This window comes from Lithobates pipiens, unplaced genomic scaffold (genome assembly GCF_037356315.1).
Source record: "Lithobates pipiens isolate NorthernLeopardFrog02 unplaced genomic scaffold, aLitPip1_a1.2 Scaffold_8, whole genome shotgun sequence".
Classification (NCBI taxonomy): domain Eukaryota; kingdom Metazoa; phylum Chordata; class Amphibia; order Anura; family Ranidae; genus Lithobates; species Lithobates pipiens.
Window position 1 is genome coordinate 319,914,666 of NW_027507903.1, and position 26,873 is coordinate 319,941,538.

At 50.0% G+C, this 26,873-nt stretch overlaps 1 protein-coding gene across 1 annotated transcript in view; it reads left to right on the top strand.

Moving 5' to 3' along the window:
• Nucleotides 1-1,687: 1,687 nt before the first annotated feature.
• The window catches only part of LOC143961386 (uncharacterized), a 111,888-nt gene continuing 86,702 nt past the window's right edge, over nucleotides 1,688-26,873 (top strand). The window contains exons 1-2 of the mRNA XM_077470652.1: nucleotides 1,688-1,967; nucleotides 18,883-18,926. Of these exons, the coding sequence (XP_077326778.1) occupies nucleotides 1,751-1,967; nucleotides 18,883-18,926 (261 nt within the window). The 5' untranslated portion in view covers nucleotides 1,688-1,750. The remainder of the gene's footprint in view (nucleotides 1,968-18,882; nucleotides 18,927-26,873) is intronic.

Here is a 26,873-nt window from a genome sequence, read left to right on the forward strand (position 1 = left end):
ATGGGGTCAATAAGACCCCACATATCACCTCTAGGCTGGGAAGCCTGAAATAAAAAAAAAAAAGATTCTGGTTTCGATTCCATAAATATATCCCATAGTTTTTGGACTCTATAACTTTTGCGCGAATCAATCAAAAAACACTTATTGGTTTTTTTTTGTTTTGTTTTTACCAAAATTATGTAGCAGAATACATATTGGCCTAAACTGATAAAGAAATTCAAATTTATTTATTTATTTATTTTGACGGTCTTATTTTGTTTATAGCACAAAAATCAAAACTGCAGAGGTGATCAAATTCCACCAAAAGGAAAGCTCTATTTGTGGGGGGGGGGGGGGGGGGGACACATACATTTTATTTGGGTATAATGCCGCTTGACCACGCAATTGTGAGTTAACCACATGTCGCAAATTAACATGCATGTACATCATTTTGAGGAAGTGGTTGTAACAGGGTGATGCCTGCAGCTAGAGTTTTTTTTAGAGTGGATGGTTGGCTTTCATGTGATGACAACTGATGCGGCTAAAGCCCCATACACACTATCAGATTGTCTGCTGAGTTTTTCCTTCAGATTTACCAAAACCATGTAATGGAAGGGCCTGCCTGATTGCATACACATTGAAACTCCTAAGGTTTGACCTCATATTATATGGTTTTGGTAAATCTGAAGGAAAAACTCAGCAGACAATCTGATAGTGTGTATGGGGCTTAAGCAGTCGCTTGGACCTTCTCACAAGCAGCCCCCCCCCCCCCCCCCTTCTTTTTTATTTTTTTTAGGGACAGTGCAAAATGGAAAAAAAATTAAGAATTTTATTTTTTAAAGCGCCCCCATCCCCGCGTACACACATGCCAAATACAGTCGTGGCCGCAAATGTAAACAGAGTTCAAATCACACATGTGAGATATGCCCACGACCGTCAGCGAGAGAGCGCAATAATTCTTGTGCAGGACCTCTTTTACGCTAAAGAGGCAAACCTTTAAAAATGTTTAAAGCATCGCTTATGGAGATTTTTAAGTATCGTAGTTAGGCGCCATTCCACAAGTGCATGCAATTTTAATTTTCTTCGTAAAATCACCTTTCGCAATATACAGCAAAAAATTGGGCTAACTTTACTGTTTATTTTTTTTATTTTATTTAGTGAAGTGTATTTTTTTTTCCCCCAAAAAAATGTGTTAGACCACTGCGCAAATACCATGTGTCATAGAATATTGCAACAGCATTTTATTCTCCAGAGTCTTTGCTAAAAATATATATATATATATATATATATATATATATATATATATATATATATATATATATATATATATATATATATAATGTATAAAAAAAATTGGTGGGGGGGGGGGTGTAAGTAATTAGCTAGCAAAAAATACAGATTTAAAAATCAACAAATGTTATAAATATACTTGATCTTGCAGTGCCATGGCGCAAAAAGTGGCCTGGTCATGAAGTGGGGAGGGTAAGCCTTTCGGAGCTGAAGTAGGTAAGAAGTAACCAGAGCCAAAGTAGTCTCTCCACCCCAATGGGCCCCAGTGCGGTGCTGTACTCATTTCGACACGTTGCCGTTAGGTGGCGCTGTTCTCCCTCAGTCACATAGTAGGAAGGCGGCGCTGTTTTTGCTCAGCTCTATAGGAGGAGGGTAGCGTTGTTCTGCAGTCATTTGGCCTCAGGGTGGCGCTGTTTTGTCTCTCACAGACGGTGGGCGGCAGCGGGAAGAGCGGAGTGTGGTCGGTGAGGTAATTCGCAGGATGAAGAGGAACTCCAGTAAGAAGAAGGACTCCCGCTCTTCATGGGTGGAGGTGACGGGAGAACGGGAAATTGAGAGAGCCGGGCACAGAATGTCGCCCAGGATGAAGGGAAGAGAAGACACACGAGCTCCAGTGGTGACTGACACGTCGCCTGTGATTCCTGTCCTATGTCTGCCTAAAGTCCTGCTGGAGGAGGGTGGCAGAGCAGCCAAGCGCGGTGGGTGGTGTGCTCCTCACAGTCCATTATATGACATGTACAGGGCGGGGGTGGTGAAGAGTGCCATCACTTGGTAAGGTGAGCAGACATCCCAACCTGCAAAAACGCATGGGGCACAGATCAGGACGTGGGACTCGCAGCAAGGCACTGGGCACACCACGGGACACGCAGGAAGGCACTGGGCACACCATGGGACATGCAGCAAGGCATGGGACAGGCAGCAAGGCACTGGGCACACCATGGGACACGCAGCAAGGCATGGGACAGGCAGAAAGACACTGGGCACACCATGGGACACGCAGCAAGGCACTGGGCACATCATGGGACACGCAGCAAGGCACTGGGCACACCATGGGACACGCAGCAAGGCACTGGGCACACCATGGGACACGCAGCAAGGCACTGGGCACACCATGGGACACGCAGCAAGGCACTGGGCACACCGTGGGACACGCAGCAAGGCACTGGGCACATTGTGGGACACGCAGCAAGGCACTGGGCACAACGTGGGACACGCAGCAAGGCACAGGGCACATCGTGGGACACGCAGCAAGGCACAGGGCACACCGTGGGACACGCAGCAAGGCACAGGGCACACCGTGGGACACGCAGCAAGGCACAGGGCACACCGTGGGACACGCGGCAAGGCACATGGCACACCGTGGGACACGCGGCAAGGCACAGGGCACACCGTGGGACACGCGGCAAGGCACTGGGCACACCGTGGGACACGCGGCAAGGCACTGGGCACACCGTGGGACACGCGGCAAGGCACTGGGCACACCGTGGGACACGCAGCAAGGCACTGGGCACACCGTGGGACACGCAGCAAGGCACTGGGCACACCGTGGGACACGCAGCAAGGCACTGGGCACACCATGGGACACGCAGCAAGGCATGGGACACGCAGCAAGGCACTGGGCACACCATGGGACACGCAGCAAGGCACTGGGCACACCATGGGACACGCAGCAAGGCACTGGGCACACCATGGGACATGCAGCAAGGCATGGGACAGGCAGCAAGGCACTGGGCACACCATGGGACACGCAGCAAGGCATGGGACAGGAAGCAAGGCACTGGGCACACCATGGGACACGCAGCAAGGCACTGGGCACACCGTGGGACACGCAGCAAGGCACTGGGCACACCGTGGGACACGCAGCAAGGCACTGGGCACACCGTGGGACACGCAGCAAGGCACTGGGCACATCGTGGGACACGCAGCAAGGCACTGGGCACACCATGGGACACGCAGCAAGGCACTGGGCACACCATGGGACATGCAGCAAGGCATGGGACAGGCAGCAAGGCACTGGGCACACCATGGGACACGCAGCAAGGCATGGGACAGGAAGCAAGGCACTGGGCACACCATGGGACACGCAGCAAGGCACTGGGCACACCGTGGGACACGCAGCAAGGCACTGGGCACACCGTGGGACACGCAGCAAGGCACTGGGCACACCGTGGGACACGCAGCAAGGCACTGGGCACATCGTGGGACACGCAGCAAGGCACTGGGCACATCGTGGGACACGCAGCAAGGCACTGGGCACACTGTGGGACACGCAGCAAGGCACTGGGCACACCATGGGACACGCAGCAAGGCACTGGGCACACCATGGGACATGCAGCAAGGCACTGGGCACATCATGGGACATGCAGCAAGGCACTGGGCACATCATGGGACACGCAGCAAGGCACTGGGCACACCATGGGACACGCAGCAAGGCATGGGACACGCAGCAAGGCACTGGCCACACCATGGGACACGCAGCAAGGCACTGGGCACACCATGGGACACGCAGCAAGGCATGGGACACGCAGCAAGGCACTGGGCACATCATGGGACACGCAGCAAGGCATGGGACACGCAGCAAGGCACTGGGCACATCATGGGACACGCAGCAAGGCACTGGGCACATCATGGGACACGCAGCAAGGCACTGGGCACATCATGGGACACGCAGCAAGGCACTGGGCACACCATGGGACAGGCAGCAAGGCACTGGGCACACCATGGGACACGCAGCAAGGCATGGGACACGCAGCAAGGCACTGGGCACACCATGGGACACGCAGCAAGGCACTGGGCACACCATGGGACAGGCAGCAAGGCACTGGGCACACCATGGGACACGCAGCAAGGCATGGGACACGCAGCAAGGCACTGGGCACATTATGGGACACGCAGCAAGGCACAGGGCACACCGCGGGACACGCAGCAAGGCACTGGGCACACCGCGGGACACGCAGCAAGGCACTGGGCACACCGTGGGACACGCAGCAAGGCACTGGGCACACCGTGGGACACGCAGCAAGGCACTGGGCACACCGTGGGACACGCAGCAAGGCACTGGGCACACCGTGGGACACACAGCAAGGCACTGGGCACACCATGGGACACGCAGCAAGGCATGGGACACGCAGCAAGGCAATGGGCACACCATGGGACACGCAGCAAGGCACTGGGCACACCATGGGACACGCAGCAAGGCACTGGGCACACCATGGGACATGTAGCAAGGCATGGGACAGGCAGCAAGGCACTGGGCACACCATGGGACACGCAGCAAGGCATGGGACAGGAAGCAAGGCACTGGGCACACCATGGGACACGCAGCAAGGCACTGGGCACACCGTGGGACACGCAGCAAGGCACTGGGCACACCGTGGGACACGCAGCAAGGCACTGGGCACATCGTGGGACACACAGCAAGGCACTGGGCACATCGTGGGACACGCAGCAAGGCACTAGGCACATCGTGGGACACGCAGCAAGGCACTGGGCACACCGTGGGACACGCAGCAAGGCACTGGGCACACCATGGGACACGCAGCAAGGCACTGGGCACACCATGGGACATGCAGCAAGGCACTGGGCACATCATGGGACATGCAGCAAGGCACTGGGCACACCATGGGACACGCAGCAAGGCATGGGACACGCAGCAAGGCACTGGCCACACCATGGGACACGCAGCAAGGCACTGGGCACACCATGGGACACGCAGCAAGGCATGGGACACGCAGCTAGGCACTGGGCACATCATGGGACACGCAGCAAGGCATGGGACACGCAGCAAGGCACTGGGCACATCATGGGACACGCAGCAAGGCACTGGGCACATCATGGGACACGCAGCAAGGCACTGGGCACATCATGGGACACGCAGCAAGGCACTGGGCACATCATGGGACACGCAGCAAGGCACTGGGCACACCATGGGACAGGCAGCAAGGCACTGGGCACACCATGGGACACGCAGCAAGGCACTGGGCACATCATGGGACACGCAGCAAGGCACTGGGCACACCATGGGACAGGCAGCAAGGCACTGGGCACACCATGGGACACGCAGCAAGGCATGGGACACGCAGCAAGGCACTGGGCACATTATGGGACACGCAGCAAGGCACTGGGCACACCGTGGGACACGCAGCAAGGCACAGGGCACACCGTGGGACACGCAGCAAGGCATGGGACACGCAGCAAGGCCCTGGGCACATTATGGGACACGCAGCAAGGCACAGGGCACACTGCGGGACACGCAGCAAGGCACTGGGCACACCGCGGGACACGCAGCAAGGCACTGGGCACACCGTGGGACACGCAGCAAGGCACTGGGCACACCGTGGGACACGCAGCAAGGCACTGGGCACACCGTGGGACACGCAGCAAGGCACTGGGCACACCGTGGGACACACAGCAAGGCACTGGGCACACCATGGGACACGCAGCAAGGCATGGGACACGTAGCAAGGCACTGGGCACATCATGGGACACGCAGCAAGGCACTGGGCACACCATGGGACACGCAGCAAGGCACTGGGCACATCATGGGACACGCTGCAAGGCACTGGGCACATCATGGGACACGCAGCAAGGCACTGGGCACACCATGATATACGCAGCAAGGCACTGGGCACACCATTGGACACGCAGCAAGGCACTGGGCACACCATTGGACACGCAGCAAGGCACTGGGCACACCATTGGACACGCAGCAAGGCACTGGGCACACCATTGGACACGCAGCAAGGCACTGGGCACACCATGAGACACGCAGCAAGGCACTGGGCACATCATGGGACACGCAGCAAGGCATGGGACAGGCAGCAAGGCACTGGGCACACCATGGGGCACGCAGCAAGGCACTGGGCACACCATGGGACACGCAGCAAGGCACTGGGCACACCATGGGACACGCTGCAAGGCACTGGGCACATCATGGGACACGCTGCAAGGCACTGGGCACATCATGGGACACGCTGCAAGGCACTGGGCACATCATGGGACACGCTGCAAGGCACTGGGCACATCATGGGACACGCTGCAAGGCACTGGGCACACCATGGGACATGCAGCAAGGCACTGGGCACACCATTGGACACGCAGCAAGGCACTGGGCACACCATTGGACACGCAGCAAGGCACTGGGCACATCATGGGACACGCTGCAAGGCACTGGGCACATCATGGGACACGCAGCAAGGCACTGGGCACACCATTGGACACGCAGCAAGGCACTGGGCACACCATTGGACACGCAGCAAGGCACTGGGCACATCATGGGACACGCAGCAAGGCACTGGGCACACCATGACACACGCAGCAAGGCACTGGGCACACCATGGGACACGCAGCGAGGCACAGGGCACACCATGGGACACGTAGCAAGGCACTGGGCACACCGTGGGACACGTAGCAAGGCACTGGGCACACCGTGGGACACGTAGCAAGGCACTGGGCACACCGTGGGACCCGCAGCAAGGCACTGGGCACACCATGGGACACGCAGCAAAGCATGGGACAGGCAATAAGGCACTGGGCACACCATGTGACGCGCAGCAAGGCATGGGTCAGGCAATGAGGCACTGGGCACACCATGGGATACGCAGCAAGGCATGGGACAGGGAGCAAGGCACTGGGCACACCATGGGACACGCAATGGGGGAAACATCAGCAAGATCCAAGCAGCTGCTGTTATCATTACTTGCAGAGTAGTGTGGGAAGCGGCAGTCATTAGACCTCCTGTGGCACGCTCCTCCCCACCGGTGACTCATTCCCTCCCGTCCACCCCAGGTGCTTCTAGGGTGGACAGGAGGGAAGGAGGGTCCAGCAGGGAGGAGAGTGCCACAAGAGGTCTAATGACAGCTACATTGCAAGGACCTGATCTACCTGTCTAGCTGTGATTGACGGGTGGATCGCAGTCATGGGGACCCCTATTGGCAACATGCCAACTCATCGGTGCCTACCAGCTCAGCCTCAGTGTCCACCAGCTCTTGGCTCTGTCCCGCCCCCTCCCCTAGCCACAGATAGAAGACAGCAGCCCGAACGGCCGCCACAGCCATACTCCATTTAGCTGCTCTGTCTGAGTGGCAGGCCCAGCTGGGAGGTCGTGGGTGTCCGGGAGACTGGGGATGTCTGGGTGAGGCAGTGCAGGGTTATTCTGTCATTGTGTTAGCAGCTCATCATTATGAGAACACTTCCACAGGTGACAGACAGAGGGCGGCCGTGTGTGTGTGATTGCCAATGGTTTTTACCCTCCTCCATTGCAGGCTATGCGTTTTGCATAAATGCAAGCCAGGAGGGTGTGGTGTTTTATTTTTATTTTTTTTTGTGTTCTTGTTCTGCACAATATGTAAACGGGCATTTGTTTGCATGATGCATAAATTACTGACCAAAAAGAGGCTTGTTCTATATATTTTTTTTTTTCTCACTGAAGAATGCATGGTGCTTGTTTACATGCCTGTGTGCGCATAGGCACATTACAATTAATGGGCTGTATTTTAGCTTGGTAAGGTAAAAAAAAAAAAAAGCTTTTTTAATTGTGCAAGAGGCCTAACGAGGGGGTGATGCTAAGCCACCCTGTCTGTGTTAATAGATGCAGACAGCACGGCTTGGGAGCAAAACCTCATGAGTGCCCCCATAGAAAGCGGCTTTCTATGGCAGACAATCGCTGAAGAGGAGCTAGGAGGGCCAGCAGGGATCCTAGAAGAGGATTGAGGCTGCTCTGTGCAATATCAGTGCTCAGAGCAGGTATGTATGATGTGTTTATTCGTTTATTAAAAATTAAGCTTTACTTTATCAGTTACTTTGGGTCCGTTCACATCTATGCATTTTTTTGGAAAGATGCCGGCACTTTTTTTTTTCTTTTTTACGCACAGCATGATGTTTTTTGGCTCAATGTGCATGCATTTTTGGTGCATTTTCCTGCAAGACAACAAACACTTCCTCCTAGCAACATTAAAGCAGTAGTGAAGCCCGCTTTGTGATTTTTTTTTTTTTACCTACAGGTAAGCCTATAATAAGGCTTAGCTGTATGTAAAATTAATATCTCCTAAATGGGCACCATTTAGGAGATATTCACCCTGGATGCAGATGACGTCATCGGTGCATGCATTCTGAAGGTCTTGCATTTTTTCCGGACCATCAGAGCTTTGTGCCGGAACTGAGGACTCCTGTGTGCATGTACGGGAGTGACTTCATCATGGCTCCAGCCAATCGCCTATCTGGAAAGACCAGGGGAAGATGTTGGCGCTGAAAGGCTTTGTTCCAAGAGAAATATTTCATAATCTGCTAGTATGCAATGCATACTAGCAGATTGTGCAATTGCCTTACAGATGTTTTTTTCTCAAATCGCCTTTTGGGACAACCCCGGAGAGAGTGTAGCTTCACCTTCTTCTCAGGAAACACATGCCAGCTTTAAAAACTCCTCCTCTTCCACCATGGCTTCAGTTATTGTTTCCTCCATGGTGGAAGCATGTGCCTGGAACCAGGGAAGCTACACACTCTCCGGGGTGGTGGAGCAGGCTTACCGGTGGTTGTTGTTTGTTTCGGTGGCCAGTCAGCAGCCCCCCAGGGTGGGGGGTGGTCTGGTGTCCCCAGTCCCGCCATCTCAGGGGAGTGAGGACCTTCAGAGGGTCAGCGTCGTGTGTCTGGAGTCTGCTGTGTGAGGAAGCAGAGAGAGCTCTGTTGCAGGCGGGTCAGTGGCATGTCCCCGTTTTCGACTCCAGGTCCCGGCCGGCAAGTGCGTCATTTCCAGCGACACAGGGCGCTCTGAGGGGGCGTGGCACTGTGGTTCCAAGCACCTGGACTGGAACGCAGGGACCAAGGGGCGGGTCAGGTGACCGGTGCTTCTGTTTCAGACCAGCGCTGATGACGTGGCGGCCGGGACAATTCAACAAATGGCTGAATTCAGCACAGAGAAGCTGTTCTACTCGGTGGAATGGACGAGGGCAAGACTGCAATGGCAGAGGCAGGCGCCCCTAGCACTGGTCCAGTCCAGGTAGGTGGGGTGCAGTGGTGCCTTTCTACACTACCTTATGGGTGGTTGTTACCTCCCTGTCGGGGGCCTGTTGCTGCGGGGTCAGAGGTGATGTCACTCGGACCCTGCAGCATGGTTCAGGGGTCTCGCATGTGCCTGTGGTCTCTGCACTGGCTTGGTGGTGGTTAGCAGTTTGGACGCTAGGTAGTGTAAATTGTATTTAGTTTCAGGAAAAATCGTTAGGAAAGCCTAAACCAAGCCAGAGGAAATGTCCTTGCAAGAACCCCCTTAGAGATTCGTGGCAGAAGGCGATGTGCAGAGTTTATATCAAGGAGCTGGTGGAGGAAGAAATGTCCCAGCAGTACATAGTGTTTTCCTTGGTTAAAAAACTAACAAGCCTGATACAAAGCCCATCAGTCCTACCACCTAGTCCTAAGGTGTCTTCATCTAAACCAGTAGAGACTGAGGACTCAGGTGATGAAGGGGGGAGTACTCTTTTCTCCCTCAGAGATTCAGAGGAGGAGGAAGGGGATAGCAGGACCTTCTTGGTACAAGCTATCACTGGAGGAGGTAGATGATATATTGAGAGCAATCTACACTGCTCTGGAAATTCAGGAGGAAAAGGTGCAGTTGTCAATTCATGACAAGATGTACCAGGTTATGGACGAAACAAAACGTAGAGTTTTTCCAGTCCATAGGGTCCTGTCGAATTCAGTCAAGGAAGAATGGAAGGATCCAGAAAGGGCCCCTTTTTTTCTCAAAGTCCCTCAGGAGGAGGTTCCCCTTTGAGGACAAGGACTCTGAGGTATGGAACAAGAAGCCTTGAATAGATGCGGCGTTCTCTCAAGTCCCTAGGCGCACGGATTTGGCCTTTGAGGATATAAGAGTTTTGAAAGATCCAATGGACAAAAAAGCCGACTCAATCCTCCAAAAAAGCATGGGATGAAACATCAATTAGTCTTAAACCGGCCATGGCCGCCACAGTTGTGGCCAAGAACCTAAAAAAAAAAGAAAAACTAAAAAGCCATGTGGAACCGCGTACTTCCTGCAAAGATCTCTATTTTGAATGTGATTAAGTATATGGCTGATGCTTCAGCTGAGTCAGTTAAGTTAGCTACAAGATCGTCGGCTTTGGTAAATTCAGCTAGGCGGGCAACCTGGTCAGAGGACACAGCGTCTAAGGTTAAGCTATGTAGCTTGCCTTTTTCGGGAGATCTTCTTCTCTTTGGGCCTGACCTGGAGTGAGTTCTTGACAGGACAACCGACAAAAAAAAGACATTTCCGGGTTAAGAAAAAGCAAACTGTCAAGAAAAATTTTCGTGTTCTTCAGCAGCCCCATAAGAGTAAGGGCCAGTGGGGCTCCCAGAGGGGTAGAGGTAGGGGTGGAGTTCTCTTTAGATCTCCCCCAGAACAGGCCTCTAAAAGTAAGTGACAATCTCCCCCCCAGTGGGGGCAGAGATTGTCAGCTTTTGACGTGCAGTGGGACTCTATCCCCAAGTCTGTTTGTGAAAAGCGTTATTGCTCAGGGTTTCAGGCTGGAATTTTCAGAACCACTCCCAAGCAGGTTTTATGTAACAGCCCTACCAAGGCATCGGGAGAAGGCTTCGGGAATGAGGTGCCTATTATGGGAGTTGATCCAGCAAGACGTAATGATCCAGGTCCAAGAAAATCAGGAGGGCAGAGGTTTCTATTTCCATATTTCTCCTATATTCACTGACCGATACAGCTCCTCTCTTAGCCATTGGGTTGTATACCTTACCTCTAGGAGAAATACTAGGCAAAGTTGTAATACAACACTCAGAACTTTAAGTTCCGCCCATGGGGGCGGTCCCTTAGGTATCAACCATCCTGACTGCTAGCACACCTCAGTTTTATTTTGCCTAGTGAAGGAGAAAGACCTAGGAACCCTGCGGGCCCATAGGTCCATGTTTTTTTTTATGCAGAAGCTTTGCTTTCTGCGCAAGATGAATGATCCTGTGATCTTCTATCAACAGCTGGCTGGGTGACAGGCTGGTTCACTTATCCTTGTAGTCTCCCCAGTCTAGCCATTGAGCGTGTGCAGGTCGCAGCTACGGCTCGGCAGGCCACGACATACCTCAGCTCCAGAGGTGGTCGGTGAGCTTTATGCTCCGGGGCGTACATATGACCGGGCTACTGATGTCTGCGTCACAGTATGCCGAGGCCAGTAGCCTTCCCTGTACTGATCAGGAGTAGGTCTACAGTGGAATGTCTCCCAGCTCTTCATGACTGGTAAGTACAGCTCTCCCTGTTCTGAAGGGCCTGAGCAGCTGGGCATTCCCTAGGAGGTCTATTCGGGGGCCCCCTCACCTCCCTATCTTCTTTCCCCTGTCCCTATCTTCTCTCCCTCCCCCCATCGGGGGGGGGGGAATGCTGCATGTGGCTGCTGAGTGGTGTGTGTGCCTATATAGGGGCTCTCTGACATGGGGGGACTGGCTGAATGGCGGTGATGCTGGGGCCTGTATGGTATGCCCCTGAAAGGTGCCTGTGAGGGTCTGCCGGGTATGGTGCAGTGTTGTGGCTTTGCAGGTTTTTTTGTTTTATTTCTACCTCATGTCGATGTTTGGTGGCCATTTTAGGTGTGGGCAGTGCAGGCTGACTGTCATTTTCTATGTGATTCCTATTCAAGGCACTGGTGGCCATTTTCTGGAAGCCTGAACATATTTCAGTGTTCCCTGACAGCAGCATGGCTCATGTGCTCTCGCAGACTTTTTCCCTCTGTTTCCTGTCTGTGTACTGGACGCTGAGCGGCCATTTTTATTGAAGCCTGAGCATTTTTTTTCTGATCGTTTTAGCGATCGTTCCAGCGGTTATCACCAACTCTGTTTTTGGTTTCCACTGCACCTGGGCGCGCTCAGGGACTACAGGCACTACTTGTGGACAGCGCAGAACTCCCCAGGGTGGTGAGTCCGGCGGGAATGAGCCCCTCAGTCAGCGGCAGCAGGGAGGGTGGGACTGTCACTGTCCTAAGTCCCTTTCGGGTGACAGACAGGATAGGGTCAGCATGGCTCAGAAACTAGTGTTTCTTCCTCCAAAGTCCAGGCAATGGCAACCGGGTCACCTGCAGACTGCGCAGTGCCCATGGACACCCTGAGGGCGGTTCTCAACTCATTCATTGGTAGATGGAGGCGGTGCGTGGGAAGATGGGTGCAGTAAGGTGGCCCTGTTCCCCTCGTCCTCTGGGGAGAGCTCTGGCACAGACTCGGGCCCTGATGAAGCTGGTGACCCCTGCTCTGTCTTGTCAGATGACGCTGACCAGGACCGTTCGGACAGTAAGGATGAGTCCCCATCCGGGCGCAAAAAAGCGCTTGTTGGAGCACTTATCACAGCTGTGCGTGATACCCCGAAGATTCAGGAGCCAGCAGGTCCCCCTGCTGAGGTACCGGTCCTTTTTGGGTCCCGCAAGCCAGCATGTTCACCTATGGTGTTCCTGTATCTGACTTAATTGACAAGTTCACTTACAGGGAATGGGGTCACGCGCAACGGACCTTTTTGGTCCCCAGACACAGGGCGGTGCGTTACCCCTTTGAGGAAAGCCTTCTCACGAAGTGGACGGCTCCTCCGGTCGTGGACCCTCCAGTATCCAGGTTAAATAAGTAACCAGGATTCCGGTAGTGGGAACTCCTGCATTTAAGGATCTCGCTGACAGGAAGGCAGAGGCAGTGGCTCGTTCCTTGTTTACGGTTGTGGGGTCCGCTGTGCGACCAGTACTGGCATCTGCACTTGTGTCGCAGACACTGACTGAGTGGGCAAAACTTTTGTACCACGGAGCGTCAGGCTTTTCCTGTCTGCGTGAAACTGGCAGACCAACTAGTGCAAGGCCTTAAGTACATTTGTGACGCGCCCCTGGATACCTCCCTCTGTATCTAGGGCTTCAGTGTCCTGACATAAGGGGGCGGGGTCACCATGTGGCATCACCCGGTGATCCTGCCCATTGTCCCAAATAAGTCGCCGCACAACGCGTCCCTGTCATTGCGGCCAGAGAGAGCATCGAGTCAACTTCTCAAGGAAGAAGAGAAGGTGACAGAAGAACAGGCCGCTGCTAGTAAAAGAGCTGGAAGAAGAAAGCGGAGGCCCGGCAAGAAGAACCGAAGAGGGGGACAAGACCCCCCGAAGTCGGAAGAAGAGGCGGCGGAGACAGAAGTCGGAAGAAGACCCCCGTACGGCAGCGACGACAAAGAGGAAAGCCGAGCTCCTCCGCTAGTAAAAGAGCTAGCAGATGATAGCGGAGGAGTCCGGCCAGAAGACCCCCCAAGACGGAAGACCACCAGAGCTGTGCAATAAATCATTTTAAAAACGCGTTGTGTTTTATTTCTTTACACTTTTTTTCACCAGGTGAATGGGTAGGGGTACATGGTACCCCAATACTCATTCACAAAGGGTGGGGGGCTGGTATCTGGGGGCCCCCTTATTAAAGGGAGCTCCCGGATTCCGATAAGCCCCCCACGCCCCCGCAGACCCCGACAACCAACGGCTAGGGTTGTTGGGAAGAGGCCCTTGTCCTCATCAACATGGGGACAAGGTGCTTTGGGGTGGGGCAGCTGCAGGGCTCCCCCTTCCCCAAAGCACCCCCTAATGTTGAGGGCACGTGGCCTGGTACGGCTCAGGAGGGGGGTTGGGGTGCTCGCTCGTCCCCACCCCCTTTCCTGACCGGCCAGGCTGCATGCTCGGATAAGGGTCTGATATGGACTTTGGTGGGGACCCCCACGCCGTTTTTTCGGCGTAGGGCTTCCCCTTTAAGTTTATACCAGGTGACAGGGCCAGCAACGTGTCAATCTCGCCGATGGAGGCGGCGACATTGACTTCCTTCGCTAGTCTCGTCTACCTGGAGCCGCGTTCAAAATGAACGGACTTTTCTCCGTGTGTGGGCAAGTCTGTTCATTTCAAAAGTCCGGCGGACTCCCGCCATAGTCCGGTGGTTTGTCCGCCGGAAAAGTCTGGTCGTGTGTGGGCAGGTCCGCTCGCTCGGAAAGTCCGGCGGACCTCCGCTGCAAAGTCCGGCGGTTTGTCTGCCGGACAGTCCGATCGTGTGTACGCGGCATAAGTTAGACTTACCAGTGACGGTATTTCTAAGAGCCTTTCAGGACAACCCCGGAGAGAGTGTAGCTCCACCATACTTCCCTCCCTAAGGTTAAAGTGTCTATCATGGTGGTGTGGTTTTCTGTGCTTTGTTTTCCAGTTGTCGGAAGACCACAATAACTGAAGGCATGGTGGAAGAGGAGGAGTTTTTACAGCTGGCATGTGTTTCCTGAGAAGAAGGTGGAGCTACACTCTTTCCGGGGTTGTCCTGAAAGGTTCTTATGCCGCGTACACACGGGCGGACTGTATGGCCTACTTAGTCCGCCGAAACACATTTCAGCGAAAAGTCCGCTCGTGTGTGGGCTTCAGCGGACTTTTTCAGCGTGCAGTACGGCGTACTAAGTATTTCGGATTTTTCGAAATTCTGTCCGTCGTACTCACATTTCGGTGGACAGTATGGCCGTGTGTGTGCCAGTCCGCCGTACTTTTGAAATGAACAGACTTTTCCCGCCCGGAGAAAAGTCCGCTCATTTCGAGCGGGTCTCCAGGTAGGTGGGGCCCGCGAAGGAGACGTCGCTGGCCCCGCCGCCTGGTATGGACTTAAAGGGGAACACCAACGCCGAAAAAAAACGGCGTGGGGGTCCCCCCCAAGTCCACAACAGACCCTTGTCCGAGCACGCTACCCGGCCGGCCCCTACCCCAACCCCCCTCCTGAGCCGTACCAGGCCACGTGCCCTCAACATTAGGGGGTGCTTTGGGGAAGGGGGAGCCCTGCAGCTGCCCCACCCCAAAGCACCTTGTCCCCATGTTGATGAGGACAAGGGCCTCTTCCCGACAACCCTGGCCGTTGGTTGTCGGGGTCTGCGGGCGGGGGCTTATCGGAATCCGGGAGCCCCCTTTAATAAGGGGGCCCCCGGATACCGGCCCCCCACCCTATGTGAATGAGTATGGGGTACAATGTACCCCTACCCATTCACCTGTAAAATAAAAGTACAAAAAAAAACACAACACACGAGATAAAATACTTTATTGCACAGCTCCGGGGGTCTTCCGTCTTCGGGGGTCTTCTCGCCTAACTCCTCCGCTATCTTCTTGTAGCTCTTTTGCTAGCGGAGGAGTCCGGCTTTCTTCCTCACCGCCGGCCTCTTCTCCCGACTTCGGGGGTCTTGTCCCCCTCTTCGGTTCTTCTGCCGGGCCACCGCGCCTTCTTATAGCTCTTTTACAGGCGGTGGCCGGGTCTGAGTACCCCATACTCTTTCACATAGGGTGGGGGGCCGGTATCCAGGGGCCCCCTTATTAAAGGGGGCTCCCGGATTCCGATAAGCCCCCCGCCCGCAGACCCCGACAACCAACGGCCAGGGTTGTCGGTAGGAGGCCCTTGTCCTCATCAACATGGGGACAAGGTGCTTTTGAGGGGGGCACGCGGCCTGGTAGAGGCTCAGGAGGGGGGGCGCTCGCTTGCCCCCCTTTCCTGGCCGGCCGGGTAGCGTGCTCGGACAAGGGTCTGTTGTGGACTTGGGGGGGACCCCCACGCCGTTTTTTTTTCGGCGTTGGGGTTCCCCTTTAAGTCCATACCAGGCGGTGGGGTCAGCGACGTCTCCTTCGCGGGCCCCGCCTACCTGGAGACGCGCTTGAAATGAGCGGACTTTCCTCCGCGTGTGTGGGCGAGTCCGTTCATTTCAAAAGTAGGGCGGATAGTATGGCGGACTTAGTACGCCGTATTAGTCCGCTCAAAAAGTGGTGTGTGTGTGTGTGGGCAAGTAGCCTGTTCGGAAAGTCTGACGGACAGTCTGGCGTACTTTTCCACCAGACTAAGTACGTCATACAGTCTGCTCGTGTGTACGCGGCATTAGAAATACCGTCACCGGTACGTCCTTTTTTTTTTTATTATTTATTTTTTATTTTTTCAACCAGCCGTGTTTTACAGCCACTTTAACCACATCCATACTGGGCCTATTCTGGCACTTCTCTCCTACGTTTTTTTTTTGCTAGAAAATTACTCAGAACCCCCAAACATTATATATGTTTTTTTAGCAGACACCCTAGGGAATAAAATGGCGGTTATTGCATCTTTTTAGTTTGCACGGTATTTGCGCAGTAATGTTTCATGAATTAAAGAATAATAAAACAATAAAGTTAGCACAATTTTTTTTTGTATAATGTGAAAGATGATGTTACGCTTAGTAAATAGATACCCAACATGTTAAAATTGTGCACACTCATGGAATGGTTCCAAACTTGGGTACTTAAAAATCTCCATAGGCGTCGCTTTGAAAATATTTACAGGGTACCAGTTTAGCGTTACAGAGTGCTAGAATTGTTGCACACGCTCTAACGCACGCGGCATTACCTCACATGTGTGGCTTGAATGGCGTTTACATATGTGGGCCGGACTTGCATGTGCGGTCGCTTCTAAATACGAGCTACCGGGGACAGGGCTGTTTTTAAATTTTGTTTTAAATTTTACTTAATTTTTTTATTTTTACATTTTTCTTTTTTTTTTTTTTTGATCACTTTATTTCCTATTACAGGGAATGTATACATCCCTTGTAATAGGAATCTATTGTGACAGGTCCTCTTTATGGAGATACTGACCCCGCATCTCTCCAGGCTGGAAAGCAAGCATGAGATTGGGGAATTTTTTTTTCACAATCTCATGCTGACAGCTGCGATCGCGGCTTTGTTTACTTCCGGGAACCCGTGCGTGACGTCATAACATCACGCCTGGGCATCCGACGGTCATAGAGATGACTGGTACATCTGGCACCGGCTGATTCTTTCTCCGGGCCCCCAATGGCACGGGAGAGCCTGGAGAAGCACCGGATGGCAGAGGGAGGGGGGGGGATGTCCCCTCCCGTCGCCTATAAGAACGATCAAGTGGCAAAACTTCCGCTATGATTGTTCTTATCGTGCACAGAATCACCGGCTGGAAAGAATGATATCTGAATGATGCCTGTAGCTACAGGCATCATTCGGATATCCCCTCACAAACCCAAGGATGTCATATGACGCCCTAAGGTATTGAAGTGATTAACATATCCCAAAAACGCATTAGAAATGCATTAAAATGCATCAAAAACATTAATGGAAAACTCGCTGGAAAACAGGCCTCAAAAAGGCATCAACCGCACATGCATAGATGTGAACCTCGCCTAAGGCTCCATAAACACAAATGCATTTTTTTCATGCTTTTTGCAGAAACGCAGGATGTGTCTTTTAATATGGGTTCCTATGGAATACATTCACATGAGTGCATTTTTGTGCATTCAATTCACCCGCATCTAAAATGCAAGAACTGCGTTTTTTGTTTTACTGCGATTTTGCCACGGTTTGTGTGTGTGTGTGTGTGTGTGTGTGTGTGGGGGGGGGGGGGTTGGGCTTTACTTTCACTTTATATATCTGGTTGCTAAAGAGCTAAGATTGGCAGCTCAAAAAATTCAGGAAACCAAAAAAAAAAGCAGCGTGCCAATAAGCCCCCCCCCCCCACCAAACCGTACCAGACGCTTTTTCAAGCACGCATCCTTATGGATTTTGTGGGGAGACACCACGACAAAAAAAATAGCGGTGTGGGATCCCCCTAAGATCAACACCATACCCTTTTTCAAGCATGCAGCCTGGTAGGCCAGGAAAGGGGGGGTGGAACCCCCCCTGAATGATATTAAGCACACACCCTCAACATGGGGGGGGGGTGGTCCCCATGTTGATGGGGACAGGGATCTCTTCACAAGACCTTCACAAGAATCTGGAAGTTCCCTTCACCAAGGGGGCCCCCAGATTCCACCCCCATGTGAATGCGTATGGAGTATTCACAAAGTAAAGGATTGTAGTGTGACAAGACTAGATGGTTTTTGACAAGCCTTTTAGTAAAACTGTCTTCTTCCTCACCTTCTTTTCACCTTTTAGAAATATATTTACCTAGAAAACTGGTGAAGTGTTCAATATTATTTTTAACTGTTATATATACCATAGTTTGTAGATGCTATAACTTTCACACAGATCAATTAATATACGCTTATTAGGATTTTATTTTATCAAAGACATGTATCAGAATACATTTTGCCCTAAAATTATGAAGAAATTTGATTTTATTGGATATGGATTATGTTTTAGGAAGGCTACTTTCACACCGAGGTGCTTTACAGGCACTACAACTCTAAAATAGCACCTGTAAAGAATATCTCTCGTCTCTCCAGTGCGCTTGCAGGATGGTAAAAAAAAAAGTCCTGCAAGCAGTATCTTTGCAGCGCTGTAGGAGCGGTGTATACACCGCTTCTAATGCTCCCCTGCCCATTGAAATCAATGGGGCAGCACCGGCAAACTATGAGGGGAAGTTGTGGCACCAGAAGGCACTTTCTATGCATCTGGGGGGGTTACTTTCCATTTCTTAGCAATAAGACAGGTGTGTTTTAATGTCCTATAATCACTTCATGCCAATCCTTAGATCCAGAGAGTGCCCAACAGGTGAGTTTAGGATCAATACTACAGAGGTGATGTGAACCTGAGTTCTTCTCTGGTCCCCCTTAGTGAATTATGACCTCTCTGAGTGTAAACGGGATATTTGAACTGCAGTCACTATATATAAAGTGTTTGTTTATTTTTTTCAGGCAACCCAAAAGATGATATGGTGGCAGTGAAGAGTAGAAAGAAGGTATGGAGATAATGTTGATATTTCTTATTGGGGTTTCTTCTGAAGTACAGCAACAAAAGATCAAGCACATCATTTGTAATATGAAGGCAGTTACAGAGATTTGGCTAATTTTTCATGACTTTAGCTGGACAATTTGTTTGCAAACTAATATTAAGCACTGAAGAGGTGCAATTGTCAATTTAACTGTAATTGGTGTTGGCATGTGTAAGTTGCTGCACTTTTTAAAATGATGCTTTGCCTTTTAACCACTTCAGCCCCGGACCAATTTTCAGCCTAAGGACCAGAGGTCTTTTTACAATTTTGCACTGCACTGCTTTAACTGGTAATTGCGCGGTCATGCAATGTTGTACCCAAACGAAATTTGCGTCCTTTTCTTCCCACAAATAGAGTTTTCTTTTGATGGTATTTGATTGTCTCTGCGATTTTTTATTTTTTGCGATATAAATGGGAAAAAATTTTGAGAAAAAAAGATATTTTCTACTTTTTGTTATAAGAAAAATCGAATAAACTCAATTTTAGTCATACATTTAGGGCAAAATTTATTCAGCCACATGTCTTTAGTAAAAAAAAAAAAAATGTCAATAAGCGTATATTTATTGGTTTGCGCAAAAGTTATAGCGTCTACAAACTAGAGTACATTTTCTGGAATTTACACAGCTTTTAATTTCTTGAGGTGCTAAAATGGCAGGGCAGTACAAACCCCCCCCCCCCAAATGACCCCATTTTGGAAAGTAGACACCCCAAGGAAATTGCTGAAGGGCATGTTGAGCCCATTGAATATTTTTTTTGTCCCAAGTGATTGAATAATGACACAAAAAAAAAAAAAGTTTACAAAAAGTTGTCACTAAATGATATATTGCTCACACATGCCATAGTTATATGTGGAATTGCACCCCAAAATATATTCTGCTGCTTCTCCTGAGTACGGGGATACCACATATGTGGGACTTTTTGGGAGTCTAGCCGCGTACGGCACCCCGAAAACCAATCACTGCCTTCAGGGTTTCTAAGGGTGCAAATTTTTGATTTCACTCCTCACTACCTATCACAGTTTCGAAGGCCATAAAATGCCAAAATAGCACAGAACCCCCCCAAATTACTCCATTTTGGAAAGTAGACACCCCAAGCTATTTACTGAGAGGCATGTTGAGTCCATGAAATATTTTATATTTTGCCACAAGTTGCAGGAATATTAAAATTTTTTTTTTTTTTTTTTGCACAAAGTTGTCACTAAATGATATATTGCTCACACATGCTATGGGCATAAGTCAAATTACACCCCAAAATAAATTCTGCTGCTTCTCCCGAGTACAGGGATACCACATGTGGGGGACTTTTTGGGAGCCTAGCTGCGTACGGGACCCCGAAAACCAAGCACTGCCTTCCGGATTTAAATATAAAACGCTTCCAAAAAAAACTGTTAGCAATCGCAGGGATCAGGCCTGTCTCTGCGATCGCTGTAGTTTAGTATTTTGTAAATGACAGTGATCGATCGATACTGCACTTGGGTGGGCTGGGTGGAGGGGCAAAACGCAGGTGCTAGCAGGTATCTGGGCTGATCCTGCTAACAATGCGTTTTTTTGGAACCCTAAACTGCTGGGGACGCTAGTATAGATCAGATCAGATATTGATCTGTTCAGATTCTATACCACTATGGGAGGTTTATGCTTTGCGCGTGGGTGTTAGCGGTACTGGCACTAACCTAGCGCTGCCTGGGGCGACGCAGACCCTGACCCTAAAACCTAATTGATATCAACCGCCGGGTGATCAGGGGGTAAACCTTTATTGGGTAATAAATGGCGGGTGCCCTGATGCTATAAAAAGCAAACTAACCAGAGTCACCCGTAACACATACGGTGATCACTGGTGAAAGGGTTAACTAGGGGCAATCGGGGGGTTCAAACTTTTATTAGGTAGTATATGGGGGTCCCTGGCGCTATATAAAAACCTGACGGGGAACCTAAATAACTAACTGGCTAACCAGCGTCACCAGTGGCACTTATACGGTGATCGCTGGTGAAAGGGTTAACTAGGGGCAATCAGGGGGTTAAAACCATTATTGGGTAGTATATCAGGGTACCTAGCGCTATAAAAATCTGATGGTGAACCTAAAAAAATAACTAGCTAACTAGCGGCACCAGTGACACTAATGCAGCGATCAGAAAAATGATCGCTTAGTGACACTGGCAAAAGGGGGTGAAAGTGTTAACTAGGGGCAATCAGGGGGTTAAAATCATTATTGGGTAGTATATTGGGGTACGTAGTGCTATAACAACCTGGCGGTGAACCTAAAAAAATAACTAGCTACCTAGCGACACTAATGCAGCCACCAGAAAAATGATCGCTTAGTGACACTGGCAAAAGGAGGTGAAAGGGTTAACTCTAGGGGCAATCAGGGGGTTAAACCTTTATTGGGGGGTGGTAGGGGGCTACCCTGGACCTAACACTAACTGCCCTGACACTTTTTCAATCAGTGACACTGTGACGGGGGGGGGGGGGGGGGTTTGTGTACCTATGTGTGCCTATGTGTTAGTGTAGTGTTGGTGCACTTACTTTCACTTCTCCTCGTAGTTCGGTCAATAAGACCGCCCTGAGGAGAATGACATCACTTCCTCCCTGCCTGTGTTTACTATACACAGAGGGAGGAAGCTTCTCATTCGCCAGGAGCGATCGAGAGGGGATGGCCAGAAACCAACGGCCATCCCCTCATCCCGGATCGCTCCTGCAGGGAAACGGACCGCCGCATCCAGCAGGAGGGGGTCCGATCAGACCCCCCACCCGCTGGAAGGCGAGCACGTACATGTACGTGCTTGTGCCTGTCAGTGCCATTGCACCCACGTACATTGCCATGCGGCGGTCCTTAAGTGGTTAATCAATCCACCCTTATCATAATAAGTGAGACTCCTTATCCTTTTCTTGAGTAGATCATTAACGGTATAGGATTTTACTTCTGCCAGTTTTTTCTGCACATCATATTTTTTACATTTTAGTTAAAGGAGAAGTACATCCAAAGCTTGTTTGGCTGTACTCCTATGGATCACAGGAGAGCAATTCATTTGGCACTCCTGTGACCCGTTTTCAGCAGAGAGCGGACTGAAGTCTGCTCTTTGCTAATGTCAGTTCAGACACGTGTCATCTCAACAATGAGAGTCTGGATCTGCCAGGATTGATCAGATTGTATGGCTCAGAGCAGTGGGAAACAGTCTTACTTTAGAAGTTTTGCAGTCAGGGTGTCCAAGCTGAGGTATCTTCCCACACACCAATAGACAAACGGTCATCGAATAAAAGCAGCCGACAGCTCCATACCATCAAGCGTATTTATTTTTAAGCCTTCATAGTGAGTACAGTCAGCAGCAGACTAGTTTTGGCGATAAGCCTTGTTCACAGCACTCATGTTAAAGCATCAACATTTATACATAAGACTGTCACATGACTACTACGCCTCTCCAACCAACAGTGTGTTCAGTTCAAGTCAGGTGATTAGTTACAAATTGTCAGCAGACAATAGCTAGACTATTTGCTTCTCATTTGTCATCTACACATCTGGATCCACCAGGTGCCTGGACTGACACCCGTCTCGGCCTCTCAGCGAGCTGCTAGGAGGCTGAGACAGCTACTCTGCCCCCTCCACAGCCCAGCTCTCCAATGAACGAGGAGGGAGAAGAGCAGAAAGCTGATAGTCTGCAGCTCTCTGCTCACAGAGCTCTGAAAACCAAGGAATACACCAGACAGGTCAGGGATAAATTTGTAGAGACTTTTAAAGCAGTGTTAGGTTATAAAAATATCCCAAGCTTTGAACATCTCATGAAGTAACTGTTCAATCCATCATTTGAAAATGGAAAGGGTATGGCAAAACTGCAAACCTACCAAGACATGGCAGTCTACCTAAACTGACAGGCCAGGCATTATTCACAAAAGCAGCCAAGAGGCCCGTGGTAACTCTGAAGGAGCTCAGAGATCCACAGCTCAGGTGGGAGAATCTGTCCACAGGACAACTTTTAGTCGTGCACTCCACAAATCTGGCCTGTATGGAAGAGTGGCAAGAAGAAAGCCATTGTTGAAAGAGCCATTAGAAGTCCCGTTTGCAGTTTGCGAGAAGCCATGTGGGAGACACAGCAAACATGTGGAAGAAGGTGCTCTGGTCAGATGAGACCAAAATTTAACTTTTTGTCCTAAAAGCAAAATGCTATGTGTGGCAAGAAAACTAACATTGCACATCACCCTGAACACACCATCCCCACCATGAAACACAGTGGCGGCAGCATCATGTTGTGGTGATGCTTTTTTTCAGCAGGGACAGGGAAGCTGGTCGGCGTTGATGGGAAGGTTGGAGCCAAATACAGGGCAATCTTAGAGGAAAATCTGTTAGAGTTTGCAAAAGACGCGAGAAGGGGCGGAGGTTCACCTTTCAGCAGGACAACAACCCTAAACATACTGCCAGAGCTACAATGGAATGGTTTAGATCAAAGCATATTTATGTGCTAGATTGGCTCCGTCAAAGTCCAGACCTAAATCCAGACGCTCTCCATCCAATCTGACAGAGCTTGAGCTATTTTGCAAAGAGTAATGGGCAAAAATTTTACTCTAGATGTGCAAAAATGGTAGAGACATCCCCAAAAAGTCTTTCTGCTGTAATTGCAGTGAAAGGTGGTTCTACAAAGTATTGACTCAGGGGGGTTAAATACAAATGCACGCCACACTTTCCAGATATTTATTTGTAAAAATAAAATTCAAAACCATTTATTTTCTTTCCACTTCACAATTATATAGTTACTCGGGTTGAAAAAAGGCACAAGTCCATCCAGTTCAACCCCAAAAACAATAAATAAAATAAAAAATATCGTACAATCCAATATACCCAATTTAATACCCACAGTTGTTCCAGAGGAAGGCAAAAAAACTCCAGCAGAGCATGTTCCAATTTGCTACAGCAGGGGAAAATATTCCTTCCTGATCCCCCAAGAGGCAATCGGATTTTCCCTGGATCAACTTTACCTATAAATGTTAGTACCCAGTTATATTATGTACATTCAGGAAAGTATCCAGGCCTTTCTTAAAGCAATCTACTGAGCTGGCCAGAAGCACCACTGGAGGGAGTCTATTCCACATTTTCACAGCTCTTACTGTGACGAAACCTTTCCGTGATTTGAAGATGGAATCTCTTTTCATCTAGACGTAAAGAGTGCCCCCGTGTCCTCTGGGTTGACCGTAAAGAGAATAACTCAACACCAAGTTCACTATATGGACCCCTTATATATTTGAACATGTTGGTCATATCCCCCCTTATTCTCCTCTTCTCAAGAGAGAATAAATTCACTTCCTCTAATCTTTCCTCATAGCTGAGCTCCTCCATACCTCTTATCAGTTTGGTTGCCCTTCTCTGCTCTTTCTCCAGTTCCCCAATATCCTTTTTGAGAACTGGTGCCCGAAACTTAACTGCATATTCCAGGTGAGGTCTTACTAATGATTTAAAGGGGGTAAAATTATATCTCTCTTGAGTCCATACTTCTCAATACAAGAAAGGACTTTGCTCGCTTTGGAAACAGCAGCTTGGCATTGCATGCTATTATTGAGCTTATGATCTACCAAAACCCCCAGATCCTTCTCCACCATGGATCCCCCCAGTTGTACTCCCCCTAGCATGCATGATGCATGTATATTCTTAGCCCCCAAGTGCATAACTTTACATTTCTCAACATTAAAACTCATCTGCCATATAGTCGCCCAATGAGACGTAAATTGGAGACATCCTGTAAGGACGTTATTCCACTGCTTTGCTTGGTGTCATCTGCAAAGACAGAAATGTTACTTTTGATCCCAGACCCAATATCATTTATAAAGATATTAAAATGTAAGGGTCACAGCACTGAACCTTGGTACACCACTGATAACCTTAGACCATTCAGAGTAGGAATCATTAACCACTACTCTCTGAATTCTGTCTTTTAGACAGTTTTCTATCCATTTACAAACTGATATTTCCAGGCCTTTAGACTTTACCTATGTGGCACTTTGTTGGTATATCACATAAAATCCCCAAAAAATAAATTTACGTTTTTGGTTGTAACATGACAAAATGTGGAAAATTTCAAGGGTTAAGAATACTTTGTCAAGGCACTGTAAGTCTGTGCTAGTAGGTGGAGCACTTCCTAGGTTCATATGTGTGGCTCGCCATACTCTTGTTTCTGCCATTTAGCCTAAAGTATGCATCATCCCACTGCTGTTGTGGTTTATGAAGCACAACTAGAATGTTCGTTCGATTTTTACTGCCTTTCTGAAGGGACTTGGTCACCTCCAGCCACATAAAACCCACATCAGCACATGCTGCCCAGGTTTGTGAGTATTGAGGCTTTGCCTCACTTATAAAATATATTAGAAAATAAACTGTGGACACCGCTTAGATATTGCCTGAAATGAAAATGTAAATGCCTTAAAGGGTAATTCCACTTTTTTGGAAAATAAAAAAATTGCAAATAAATAATATAGCATATACATTTGCCTCACAAGTCCTATTGTAATTGAGTGCCGGTTCACACTGTAGTGATGTCAGAAATTGCATATGATTTGCATCGCAGTGCTGTGCAGATCACATGCGATGCCTGTGATGCAAATTCAGCCATACAAATTGTATGGCTGAATTTGCATCCCATTTGAACCAAAGTCGTGCAGGACCCTTTTTTTTTCCTGCACCAGAATCCGATCGCATGGGTGTTCACACCCATAAAATCCAATTCCTGTCCGAATTCACAATTCGCACTGCGATATGCGACCCAATCTGGGAGTGTCAACTTTTCTATTGTCCCCTCGCAGCAGTTTTAATAGGGCAGTTTGAACTGCCTGCGAGTTCTATGTGAAGCCGACACCGGCACTGGAATCACGCTTGTTCCCGCATCATGCTGGTGTGAATCGGCACTGAATGTTATTAAAAAATGACCTTTCCTTTTCAATCTGCAGCTCTGTAATTTTCTGTGAAATGCAATGCAATATGACTACCTGGAGGTAGGGCTTAAAAAATCGAGTTGAGAGGTCAAATCGATTCAAATTTTCAGCAAATCGTTTTTTTTCTCCACCAGGACCGGAGCGGACACCACGCCGGTCCTGAGGAGCTGCGAGCAGGAGTTTTAGGTGAGGCCGGACGCAGCGGACTAGGCCGAAGCCGCGCCTAAAAACTCCAGGCCGCAGCTCCGTACAGAAATCCCCTGTTCGTGTGATTGGTTCATTAATTTCCCCAGAAGCCTGCACTAAGGTACAAGTCACATTTTTTGCATCCCCTGCAACAAAAATAAAATTTTTGGCAAGATGCCCCCAATAAGAAATCACATCTAAAAGTATGCAGGCCCTGCAATTTTCCTTATTAGAGCTTTGCAGTTTCAGCAGCTGACTGATGATTAACCACTTGCCGACCGCCCACCGTTGTTACACATCGGCTGTTTGAAGTGAAATATCGTGATTATGGCAGGAGGTGCCATAACCCCGATATTCCACTTCTTCAGCGGGCAGGTGACTTTCAGATAAGTGGTCTCTGCGGCGGAACTCTCCGCAAGATCGCTTTTATCTGCCGGGACAGGGGCCATCCTCCTGCTATGCTCCGGTGCCCTCGGCTGCTTACTGGAGCTGCCGGCAGTGATCGGATCCTTCTCCCTGTGTGGAGTTGAGTAAGGGGAAGATCCCCCCCCCCGGTGTAAAAAATAAAGAAAAATGCGGGCGCATACGTGAGTTTAAACCACACATGTGAGGTATCACCGCGATCGGTAGAGCGAGAGTAATAATTCTAGCCCTAGACCTCCTCTAACTGAAAACATGCAACCTGTAGAATTTAAAAACATTTTTTTTTTTTTTTTAAACCTCTCCTATGCAGATTTTTAAGGGTAAAAGTTTGTCTTCATTCCACGAGCAGGAGCAATTTTGAAAGTGACATGACCAATTTAAAGCCTGCGATGGCCACAA